This window comes from Phycodurus eques, chromosome 2 (assembly GCF_024500275.1).
Source record: "Phycodurus eques isolate BA_2022a chromosome 2, UOR_Pequ_1.1, whole genome shotgun sequence".
Taxonomy (NCBI): Eukaryota; Metazoa; Chordata; class Actinopteri; order Syngnathiformes; family Syngnathidae; genus Phycodurus; species Phycodurus eques.
In genome coordinates, this window is record NC_084526.1 from 1,799,887 (window position 1) to 1,811,921 (window position 12,035).

At 47.4% G+C, this 12,035-nt stretch overlaps 2 protein-coding genes across 2 annotated transcripts; one reads left to right on the forward strand and one right to left on the reverse strand.

The window, feature by feature from the left end:
- Positions 1-444: 444 nt before the first annotated feature.
- On the reverse strand, positions 445-8,038 carry LOC133399406 (tryptophan 5-hydroxylase 1-like). The gene is made up of 12 exons (XM_061670986.1): positions 7,953-8,038; positions 3,762-3,884; positions 3,506-3,704; positions 3,262-3,359; positions 3,109-3,176; positions 2,845-3,041; positions 2,694-2,756; positions 2,521-2,593; positions 2,260-2,386; positions 2,082-2,177; positions 903-1,036; positions 445-616 (listed from the first exon to the last, which is right to left on the reverse strand). Exons 2-12 carry the CDS (start codon positions 3,882-3,884, stop codon positions 445-447), a joined length of 1,350 nt encoding a protein of 449 aa, XP_061526970.1. The 5' UTR covers positions 7,953-8,038.
- Positions 8,039-9,483: 1,445 nt separating this feature from the next.
- On the forward strand, positions 9,484-11,725 carry LOC133417926 (zinc finger protein OZF-like). Its single transcript, XM_061706160.1, has 3 exons — positions 9,484-9,641; positions 9,811-10,047; positions 10,200-11,725. The coding sequence occupies exons 1-3, from the start codon at positions 9,557-9,559 to the stop codon at positions 11,159-11,161; spliced, it is 1,284 nt and encodes a 427-aa protein (XP_061562144.1). The 5' UTR covers positions 9,484-9,556; the 3' UTR covers positions 11,162-11,725.
- The last annotated feature ends 310 nt before the right edge of the window (positions 11,726-12,035 follow it).

The window sequence follows — 12,035 nt, forward strand, 5'->3', positions numbered from 1 at the left end:
TTTTTTCGGAGAAAAGTTATTATTTTTTTCAAGAAAATAAAGACAACCTTGTGTGATTAAGGTTGCATTTTTTTTTTTCGGAAAAAAAAAAAAGTGTAAACTTGCAAAATTAAGGTCATATTTTTCAAGAAAAAAGGAGGTCACAACTAAAACAACTTCATATGATTTCGTTTGCATAATTATATGTTTATTTCAGCTTCAGTTTACGTTCAACACATGACAAGAGTTACGATTGGACAACAAACGACAAGTAGCATCATCACATAGCACAGTGTTAGCGTAGCGTCAGGCAATAAACGTGAATAAAATAAAATGTTAGAATCCTCAGAGAATAAAGTCGTACTTTTTCGAGAAAATCGTCCTAAGACAGTTGTCTTCTTTCAAGAAGAAAAATGCGTTTTTGTTGTTGTTTTTTTAGCCTAGCGTTAGCATAGCGCGGCCCCATCACACGGTGGCGCTGCCGAGCCTGTTGAGGGCGTCCTCCACGATGTGCAGCTCGTGCCGCAGATCTTCCACCAGCGTTCGGATGCTGCCGCTGTCCTTCAGCACGTCCACGCTCTGCGTGTACGCGTTGTAGCGCAGCGAGAACGGCCGGCGGATGCGCTTGGCGAAGTCCCTGCGCGCGCAAACGCGCGTCGGTTCGAACGTCGCCATGCGAAACGCACAAAGAAAGTCGACATCTCATGAGGACCCAAAAAAAGTTGGGAATCTTTCGAGAATGTTTTTGGGGAGAAAAATCCAAAATATCGACAGATTAAAATAGTCTGATTTGGGATCAAATCTTATTTTTTGATGGACAAATTGATCGCGATAAAACGTCCTTTTTTTTTTTTTTTTGTTCTAGATCGAAAGCGATGACACGAGAAATAGCATGGTGCGTCATCCGCTTGTTTTCCACTGACCTCATCTTGTTCTTGGCGTCATCGAAGGTGTCGGCCACAAAGTAAACGTTTTGGAAGGCGGTGATGACGCATTCCTCGTCGCACGTCAGCCGAGGATCGAACGGCGCGATCTTCGCCTCGCCCGACAACGCGTGCTGGGGGAAAAAAAACAAAAAAAACAATCGTATCGATATTAAAACAATGCATTTCAACATCATAAGTCAACAAAAAACAAAATGTTTTTTAATGAGTCCATACGTGCACTTCTGGATTCTACCGCTAGGGGGCAGCTGTGCTAATTGAACATTTTCACACAATAACAGTCATCGACTCCAGCCACATTTTCCCCAAAAAAATGACAAAAAAATTGTTTTCGTCATCAAGTACAAGATCAGTTCCGCTTTAGTGATATGCGCCCACTGGACAAAACATTAGGTACACGTCCACAGAACTGAATGGATAAACTAAGAGCGTAAGAGAGAAGCGCAATGAAATCGAGATAAACAAACAATTACATGACTTAAAAAAAAAAAGAAAAATGAAATGAATTACATAAATACGAGTATAACAAATTAATTAAAACGTAATTGTTAACAAACAAGTCAATGACTAAAAAAAAATGACGAAACAGCTACATAAATACATACGCAAACCAAACAAATAAATGAAAATGTCATTAAAAACAACGAATGATTAAATTACTTAGATTGAATTAAAACCAATTGACTGATGCCAAAAATCTTTGAAATAAAAATCGGAAATACATTCATAAAGAACAAAGAATGAAACAAATAAGAAGAAATGCCGATTAAATTGCAATAAATATGAAAACCAAGCAATTGTAATAAAAACAAAAAAAAACTTTAAACTTTGTTTAACAAGGTAAGACAATTGAGAACAGTTTCTTATTTATAATGAAAGCAAAAAAAAAAATTTAAATCGATAACACAAACAATTTGACAAAATGGAATCAAGTAAAAAAAACAACAAAAAAAACAATTTCAATTAAAAATAAAATGTAATCAAATAAAAAATAACAATCAAATTAATGAAAATGAAATCTTTTTTTTAAACTTGTGATTTCAATAATACAAACATTCGTTCCAAGTAATACAAAGTAATGACGACCAAAATAATGACGTGATTAAAAAAGGACACGATCATCATCATCATCATCATCATCATCATCATGAAGGTGACCTTGAGCTCGCCGACGGAGGAGAGCAGTCCGGCCCCGTAAGCCCGAAGTTTTCCGTCCTGCTTACAAAGTCCGAACTCCACCGTGAAGAAGTAACACTGAAACGCAACGCCCGCAAACGCCGCGTTCAAAAGCTGGAAAAACACGTGTGCGCGTGCGCCTTTGAGCGCGGTGGTTTACCGTGGCCAATCGGCGAACGGCGTCGTCGTCGGCTCCGAGCGACGCCAGGCCGATCTCTTGCGAGAACTGCGCGAAGCCGGGCTCGGCCAGCAGGGGGACGTGGCCCAGCAGCTCGTGGCACGTGTCCCTGAACGCACCGCCGCCACAAACCCAACTTTGACAAACCGAACATATACGTGTCGTTGACATCGAAGACAATTTAGTCTTCAACAAACAATCCATCCATCCATTTTCCGCGCGTGTGTGTTTGTTTGGACTCACGGTTCCGGCGTGTAGAACGGGTCGGAGCTGTGTCGGACGTACTGAGTGCAGTGGAACACTCGGAAGGCCAGACCTGCCGACAATTTCATTGCGAAGTCCAAAAAAAATAAGGAAAGAGAAGAAATGAAATCGACGAGGCAGAAGACCTTTTAGGGTCACGGGAAAGAGCAAACCTGCCAGGAAGTCCCGCGGAGACAAGTAGCCCGACACCGGACGGACGCTGAAGCCCGAGCGCTCTGCCGACACAAAAAGCAACACGGGCGTCTTTGACGCTGACAAAAAACGTTAGCGATAAAGAAGCAACGAATGATGACCTTTTGTTACCTTTGAGGAAGCGCGAGACGTCCTCCAGCTGGGGGATGTTTTCCTCCTTGTAGTGGCAGTGTTTGGCCAGCAGAGGCAGGTTTTTGAGGAACTCCTTACAGGCGTGGCTGGGGTAAAGTTTGTTGAGCTCCCGGAACACCCGAGCCCAGGTCTGGACCTCCTCGGACGTGTAGTCCGCGCGGGGGATCGGGTCGCCGCTGCAGTTTAGTTGCTCCCGTATTATTAGGAACCCCCGTGGAGATCGCTAATCGAGTTCCGACTTACTGTTTGTAGCTCCGAGCCAAGTCCACAAAGTAATTTCTTCTCTTGCGGTAAACGACGTCTTTAAAGCCCTAAAAATACAGAAAAATTGTTTTATTCTTTTCTGTTTTTACAACGTGATTCACCCCCCCCCCCCCCCCGCCTACGGGGACAAACCGGATGGTCGGCGTCCAAGTCGGAGCCATACATCAGAACCTGGTTGCACAGGTCCAGATCCGAAATCTTCTTGGGGAACCAGGGAACGTCGCACTCGTCTGCAACAAGCGCATACAGTACCTGTGTTTGATTTGTTCATCTGTTAGTAAGTTAATACATTTTTTTTTTTTAAATGGTCTCGCACTCCAAAAAATACAATGACAAGAACAAAGCGCCACGGGTCACATGACATGCGGAGGCCTACCGTCAGGTCTCCGTGCGGCGGCGGCGCTGCCGGCGTGGCTTTGCGACGTTATCTCTACCACGTTGGCGTGCTGGGCCAGAAGCTGCGTCAACTCTCTGAGCTGATGGTGATCGCTGTCACAGGCCACGAAGATCTCAAAGTCGGAATTCCTGCGCTTGGACTTGCGGGACTCGATGTGAACCAGGTTGACGTGTTTTTCCTGTGGGCGAACGCTTGAAGCTCAAGATATTTGCGATGTTTCACAGGGTGGCTTTACCTGGAAAGTCCTGAGAGCCTTGACCAGACCGCCGACTTCGTTCTTGAGGGAGAAGAGGATGGTGGCTCCGGCCTTCCCGGCGCCCCCTGCTGTCCTGTTGGGGACGCTTCGGGTGATGTCCATCTTTAAACACATTTATGTGTTCGTGTATTTATTTATTTTTTCACATATACAACGAAAACAATATCATCGCAGAACTACTATCACAGGGGGAGGTGAGGTCAGAAAACCCAGACAAGAGCATCTCATTTTATGATACATTTGCAGACAAAAGCCCAAATTTAACTTACTGCATTAAGGGTACACAGAGAACGAGGAAGCCGTTCGAAGCTGAACGGGCAGCCGTTTTTTTTTTTGCACGATAAAAAGCTTCAATGCAGCCAGGACGTTTGCACACGTGATGATTTAGATCGCTGACGGGCCGCAACAAGCCCGAGAGCCACACTTGACAACAGGACGGGATCAATCCAGTAACTTTGTTCATTTCTTTAAAAAAAGCAAGTAAGTCAATGGACCCCTCCCCCGCGAAAGGAACACATCAAAGGCAGACCCGTCTGTGGTCCCAAGACCAGAAACACCGAAAACCACCGGCAGAGGGCGCTGTGTGAAATGCCGTGCCGATTGGAAAATAACTGCAACATTTGCTCACGTTGAGCTTCCAAACGTGTTTAAAAACACTGCTGGGAATTTTCGACAGTCACTTTTCTGAACATTGACAACATTTGTCCACTTTGTACTTACATCCAAATATTAATTCTTCTTCTTTTCCTTCGGGCTCGTCCCTTTAGGGGTCGCCACAGCGCGCCCTCCTTTTTCAGGTCAGCCTATCTCCCGCATCCTCCTCTCCAACACCAACTGCCCTCATGTCTTCCCTCACGACGTCCATCGACCTTCTCTTTGCTCTTCCTCTCGCTCTCTCGCCTGGCAGCTCCATCCTCCTCATCATCCTTCCACCAATATACTCACTAGTTCTCCTCTGGACGTGTCCAAACCATCCAAGTCTGCTCTCTCTAACTTTTGTCTCCAAAACATCGAACCTTAGCTGTCCCTCTGTTGAGCTCATTTCTAATTTGATCCAACATGGTCACTCCGAGAGCGAACCTCAACATCTTCATTTCGGCCACCTCCAGCTCTGCTTCCTGTCGTCTCTTCAGTGCCACTGTCTCTAATCCGTCCATCATGGCCGCCCTCACCACTGTCTTCTAAACTTTGCCCTTCATCCGAGCAGAGAGTCTTCTGTCACACAACACACCCGACACCTTCCTCCACCCGTTCCGACCTGCTTGGACCTGTCTCTTCACTTCCTGACCACACTCCCCGTTGCTCTGGACGGTTGACGCCAAGTATTTCAAGTCCTCCACCCTTGCTGTCTCTTCTCCCACCACCCCTCTCATTCATGCACATATATTGTCTTACTTCGGCTAATCTTCATTCCTCTTCTTTCCACGCCTCCATCTTTCTAACTGTTCCTCCACCTGCTCCCTTCTTCCACTGCAGATCACAGTGTCATCTGCAAACATCACGGTCCACGGGGATTCCAGTCTAACCTCATCTGTCAGCCTATCCATCACCACTGCAAACAGGAAGGGGCTCAGGGCGGATCCCTGATGCAGTCCCACCTCCACCTTCAATTCGTCTGTCACACCTCACCGCTGTTCTTGCTGCCCTCGTACTCGTCTTGTATTATTCGAACATACTTTTCTCTGCCACTCCAGACGTCCGCATGCAGTACCACAGTTGCTCTCCGGCTACTCTGTCACAGGCTTTCTCGAGATCTACAAAGACACAATGGAGCTCCTTCTTGACCTTCTCTGTACTTTTCCATCGACATCCTCAAGGCAAATAATGCATGTGTGGTACTCTTTGTAGGCATGAAACCATAGTGTTGCTCACAAATACTCACTTCTGTCCCGAGTCGAGCCTCCACGACTCTTTCCCGTAACTTCATTGTGTGGCTCATCCACTTTATTCCTCTGCAGTTCCCACAGCTCTGCACATCACCTTTGTTCTTAAAAATGGGCACCAGCGCACTTTTCCTCCATTCCTCAGGCATCTTCTCACGCGCTAGAATTCTATTGAACAAGCTGGTCAAAAACTCCACAGCCACCTCTCCGAGATGCTTCCATACCTCCACAGGAATGTCACCAGGACCAACTGCCTTTCCATTTTTCATTCTCTTGAATGCCTTTCTAACTTCCCCCTTACTAACCATTGCCACTTCCTGATCCACCACACTTGCCTCTTCTACTCTCCCTTCTACTCTCATTTTCCTCATTCATCAACTCCTCGAAGTATTCTTTCCATCTAGCTAGCACACTGCTGGCACCAGTCAACTTATTTCCAATCTCTAGCCTTAATCACCCTAACCTGCTGCACATCCTTCCCATCTCTATCCCTCTGTCTGGCCAGCCTGTGTCGATCCTTTTCTCCTTCTTTAGTGTCCAACCTGCCATACATGTCATCATATGCCTCTTGTTTGGCCTTTGCCACCTCGACCTTTGCCCTGTGTCGCTTCTCAATATATTCCTTTCTCCTCTCCTCGGTCCTCTCCGTGTCCCACTTCTTCTTAGCTAACCTTTCTCCTTGGATGATTTCCTGTACTGTGAGGTTCCACCACCAAGTCTCCTTCTCTCCTTTCCTGCCAGAAGCTAGACCAAGTACTCTCCTACCTGCCTCTCTGATCATCTTGGCTGCAGAGGTCCAGTCTTCTGGAAGCTCCGACCGTCCACCGAGAGCCTGTCTCACCTCTTCCCGAAAAAAGCTGCACAACACTCGTCCTGTCTCAGCTTCCACCACGTGGTTCTCTTCTCTGCATTTGTCTTCCTAATTTTCCTCCCCACCGCCAGAGTCCTCTTACACACCACCATCCTATGCTGTCTAGCCACACTCTCCCCTACCACCACGATGTCATCTGAGGGTAACCTCCTTCAGATGACATCGTCTGCACAAGATGTAATCCACCTGCGTGCTTCCACCTGCACTCTTGTAGGTCACCCTATGTTCCTGCCTCTTCTGGAAGAAAGTCTTCACGACAGCCATTTGCATCCTTGTTGCAAAGTCTACCACCATCTGTCCCTCCAAGTTCCTTTCCTGGATGCCGTACTTCCCCATCACTTCTTCATCGCCCCCGTTTCCTTCACCAACACGTCCCTGACAATCTGCACCCATCACGACTCTCTCTCTCTGTGTAGGATGCTCAGAACTACTTCGTCTCGCTCCTTCCAGAATTTCTCTTTCCCCTCTCGGTCGCATCCTACCTGAGGGGCATCGCCGCGAATCGCATGACACATAACACCCTCAAGTTCAAGTTTCATCCTCTGGTGGCACACGTGGTGAACTAGTGACGTCACCAGCGCCCTGCGGAAACAGGTGGTTCGCGGTGATTCATGTCACATGAGGGCCAGCCACCCTTGGTGCATTGCCAGACAAGAAGATACTTACAAACCACCATTACCACGACATGGGGCCGTTGTCCATCCATTTTCTGTACAGTTTATCCTCACCACTCTTCTTTTCAAATAACCCCTCGTCCATTTCTCTTCCCATCTCCACCACGGTCAAATCATTTCAACGCTGCCCCTAAACTTCGAGCCTCGCTGCCTTTCCACCCGCTCTCCCGGGCACACAATAGATCAACCTTTCTCCTAATCATCAGGTCAACCAACTCCCGAGATTTCCCCGTCATAGTCCCCACATTCAGTTCTAGGCTCTGTGAGCGAACTCAAGACAAAAAAAAAATAATTGTCAGCATGTTGCAATGGAATTGTAGGTCAGCTGTTTAAGAAGTTGATCGCAAGAGGGAAGACCGGGGGGTGCGATTGTGTCACCTTTCGGCAGAAATTGGCAGATTTGAATCCGAAGTAAAGTTGGAGCTATGTACGTATGTCTGCACCCTAAAATATCGTACAATGTCATTTGATACTGATATATATTGAGATGTACATCTCATTGAACCCTTCCTTCCACCAGGACACACAGCGAGCCTGTTCTTCCTGGCAGGTGGACTCATGACACAAATTGTGACTGGAATTGTGGTACATTTACATGTTTTTTTTGGGGGGGGGGAATGTTCATTCATGTACTGTTCGCTATTGAACAGACAAAAATAATCAATCAATCAATCAAATTTGTGATCCAGTGGTTACTCTTATCCAAAAAAAAAAAAAAAAAAGTGTCATTTCTGCTACTTACTGTTTTGTGGTCGCTATTGCGCTCGCGGTCCCGCCCAGAAGTTTATTTTCGAAATCCGCTCGCAAAGACGTCCTCGTGTCTGACCGATCGGCTCGGGAATGACGAGCAACACTTCTGACGAACGCGGCTCGAGTCTTCGGCTTCGCGCATGCGCGTCGTCAATTACGGCCTAACGAGGTGCGGTCATCCGTCTGTCTTGCGGATTCATCTGGAACGTTAAACACTCAAAGAGCCATTTGGGTTTTGGACCGTGTCCCACAGGAAAGAAAGAAAAAACTGCGGGAGCCACAAAAACCTTTTGACATCCATCCATTCATCCATTCATTCATTCATCCATATTTCCAAACGCGAATAGCGAAAGCATGCAAGTAACTGATGCTCATTCTAAAAAAAAATAATCATCATCATCATAATAAAATATGATGAACTGTAAATACAAAAAGGTGTTTGTTGCATGACAAACAAAGATCGCGAGCGCGAATGTCGGCCTCGCCGCCGACGGAGCGGAGCGACAGGAAGCATCCATCAGGCCGCTTAACGACGTCTTGCGGCTTAATGCGGCCGAGCGGAAGCGAGCGACGTCTGCTTCGCCTTCATGCGATTACGCACACGCTAATTGGAGGCGCTTGATTGCGTTTGCGTTGCCGCTCCCAGTTGAAGTTGACCGTCAAACAAAACAAGCACAAAGGCAGCCTCCGCTAGCTTCATGCTAACACATAATGGGAAACACCATAGACAGGCTAATGAATGCCATCCACGCTTTAACAGCGTGTATTTGAACACAAAGCGAACACGAAGACAGAATATATTGAAGCACTTCTTTTGCACCCGTATGCCTGTACAAAGTTATTGTAAATCAATTATATTGTATGCAAACTTAGCGCGCCGGCCGCGAGGAATTAGCGCGCTTCCTGTTTCCAAATCCGCCGCCGTAGACCGGGGGTCACCGCCCTTCTTGACACCGAGAGCGCCATCCGCACAGAAGCAAAGGGCGCCATCTTTTTCCTCTGTAAATGCGCTCACGCCCGACGGATTGCGACGCGACGCCCAGACGGGCGAGGTGCGCTCAGAGTGGCGGTGACGCCGTGCAGGTATTGTCCAAGATGCCCAAATAATTTGTCGCATGACTTATTGCCATTGTCTATTCAGACTGCCGTGCGTTCATAAGGAAGAGCAAAATTCGACATTCCTGCACTGTGATGCGATTGGAGCGACGAGAGTGTGAGGCAGTCGGACTTGCCGAATACGTTCCGTACGGCGCTTGTTTCTAAACACTTGGGGTTGTATTATTGCTTACGTTGCGTTACCAAAGTACTGAGCCATGCGTCCAAAGACGCAGACTGATCGTACTTTGTGCGTCCCTGCTCATGTTTGTGCGTCTGCGACGTGGGACGCAGGGACTTGCATTCGTTCAAGCGCAGATCTGCCACATCCAATATGGCGGACGGGCGAACGTTCCGTCGCAAGGGGAACCTGCACAATTCGGCGTCGCACAACTTCCGCTTGAGTGGAACGCTCGAGTCATCGCTTTGCTGCGCCAAAACACGACGAAGCCCGCCCGAGCTAGCTTCGCTCGCAAACAATGTTGTGACGATCGCGCGGAAATGTGCGCCAAGCTTGTGAAAGACGAAGAGTGCGAGGAGGAACTTTGTCGACAAGGTCGACTGCTTTGCGAGCAGCCGCCGCGTGGTTTGTTCACTTCCTCCTCGAATAAATGTCGCGTCGCGTTGCCAGTGGCTTAGCGAGATACGGCAAGATTTGATGGCAGTAGTCTGACGTGGTGCCACCGTGAGAGGAAAATGGGAGGACCCCTTAACATTTTGTCATAGCGTGCGTTTTGTCTTCTCGTGTCCTGCAGACGTCGGCGAAGAAGATCAGCGGCAGTCCCCGCACAGCATCAGAAAGGAGGAGGAGCCAGAGACGCCACACGTGAAAGACGAAGCGCAGGAGGACCAAATCAGCAAGTTTCCCTCGACTGGCGTCGCGTTGAAGGATGAAGACGACGACGGAGACCGCTGGGGAGGATCCCAAGCCGAAGACGACGTAACGTCGCACTCTTCTGATGATGACGATGACGATGAAGAACACTCCAAAGGTGAAATGATTCTCAGACGTCATAAGGTTACATATTCGCGACGAGCATTGAGGAACAATATATTCCACACAACATCAAAGTCACAGCGTGAGTCTTGGCTGAGCAAAGCTTGACTTCAGCGAAGCGCGTGTTTGTGGTCTTGTGTCCCGCAGACGTCGGCGAAGGAGCGCTCCGTCCTGAGCAGCGGGAGCGAGAGCCCCCCCGCGTCGGAGCGGAAGAGGAGCAGGACGATATCGGCAAGTTTCCATTGACTGTCATTGTGAAGAGCGAAGATGACGATGAAGAAGACGGTGACGGAGACCACTGTGGAGGAGACAGCCTCATAGCGCCACTATCAGATAGTGACCACATAACGCCACACTCGTCTAATGATGATGACGATGATGATGATGAACATGCAACAGACGATATGACACGTGACACTGACAACCAACATTTGAAATGTCCTCAGTGTGACAAGACGTTTTTCCACAAGTCGTCCTTGAGCGCACACGCAAGAGCGCACGCTGGAGAAAAACCTTTTGCTTGCTCAGATTGTGGTAAAACCTTCTCTGTAAAGAAACATTTGAAAGTGCACTCGAGGACACACACCGGAGAGAAACCTTTTGCCTGCTCAGTTTGCGGAAAAAGATTCACCCAGAAGGGACATTTACAGACGCACACACGAACACACACTGGAGAAAAACCATTTGCCTGCTCAGTTTGCAGTAACAGCTTCTCTGCAAAAGGACAATTAATATCACACAGAAGAACACACACCGGAGAGAAACCTTTCGCCTGCTCAGTTTGCGGTAAAAGATTCACTCAAAGACGCACTTTAACAACACACACAAAAACGCACACTGGGGAGAAAACGTTTGCCTGTTCAGTGTGCAACTTAAGTTTTAGCGAACGCTCCAAATTGGTCGCACACACAAGCACACACACTGCGGAAAAACCTTTTTGCTGCTCAGTTTGCGGGAAAGGATTCACTCGAAAATGCTCTTTAACAACGCACACGAGAACACACACCGGGGAGAAACCATTCAGCTGCATTGCGTGCGAGAAACGATTCCATGAAAAGCGTGAGCTGAAGAGACACAAGTGTGAAGGTGCGAAGAGCTGCCGGCAGTGAATGAAATCAAATAAAATGGGGAAACCCGACAACCGTTGCCGTCTTCTTGAGCACAAACTTCACAACGGCGAAATAAAAGAATGAGAAATTGTTTTCCGATGGATTTAAAAAAAGACACGATGGTCTTTTTTGGTTTCATTTTTCCCCTTCACACCTGAACTGCTCGCCAGCCAATCGCAGGGCACGTAGAAACAAACAACCGTTGCCACTCACATTCCCGCCGACAGGCACGAGAAAAACTATTGTGCTGTTATTTCCACCACTTGTTTAGCCACAGCTACCCTGCAGGGGGCGGTCTGAAGGAAGCGTGGCTGCCACTCTGCGCCTACAGCCCCTTCCGGGGAAACAAATGCTGGTAATATGTCCGTGGTATTAAAAGTGAAGACCGTTTGCAATTTAGTTATTTGAGCCCAAAAACATTGAAGTCCACCCACTTTGCGGGCCATATAAAATGATGTGTCGGGCCGGATCCGGCCCCCGGGCCCTGAGTTTGACCCCGGCGCTCGAGCTGAAGCGAAGAAACTTTGGCACTTTGTGCGATGATTTGGAAAACGGGAGTCTGGAATCCGGATGCAAAAGCTGTTCAACAGTGATTGGTGTTTTCCATTGGTTTGGTTTGTCGCTCCAAAGTTTATTGAAATCGTTTTCATGTCATTTTGCAAAAAAAAAAAAAAAAAAAAATGTTTTTTTGTTTGTTTGTTTTGTTTCTGTGATTATTTGACATTGAAAGAAGTTTTTGATCTTTTGCGACAACTCACTCCACAATGTCTTTGACGAGCATGGCAACTTCCAATGCGTTCTATATTGTTGATATGTTATAGCAATACACACACACACACACACACACATATATATATATATATATATATATATA

Excerpts from the sequence above, each read along its gene's own strand:
- LOC133399406 (XM_061670986.1), bottom strand. The coding sequence starts at position 3,884 with ATGGACATCACCCGAAGCGTCCCCAACAGGACAGCAGGGGGCGCCGGG. Across the intron at positions 2,387-2,520 it reads CCGTTCTACACGCCGGAACC|GGACACGTGCCACGAGCTGC; the intron begins GTGAGTCCAAAC and ends CGGTGCGTTCAG. Across the intron at positions 617-902 it reads GACGCCAAGAACAAGATGAG|GGACTTCGCCAAGCGCATCC; the intron begins GTCAGTGGAAAA and ends TTGCGCGCGCAG.
- LOC133417926 (XM_061706160.1), top strand. The coding sequence starts at position 9,557 with ATGTGCGCCAAGCTTGTGAAAGACGAAGAGTGCGAGGAGGAACTTTGT. Across the intron at positions 9,642-9,810 it reads TTGCGAGCAGCCGCCGCGTG|ACGTCGGCGAAGAAGATCAG; the intron begins GTTTGTTCACTT and ends CGTGTCCTGCAG. Across the intron at positions 10,048-10,199 it reads CGATGAAGAACACTCCAAAG|ACGTCGGCGAAGGAGCGCTC; the intron begins GTGAAATGATTC and ends TGTGTCCCGCAG.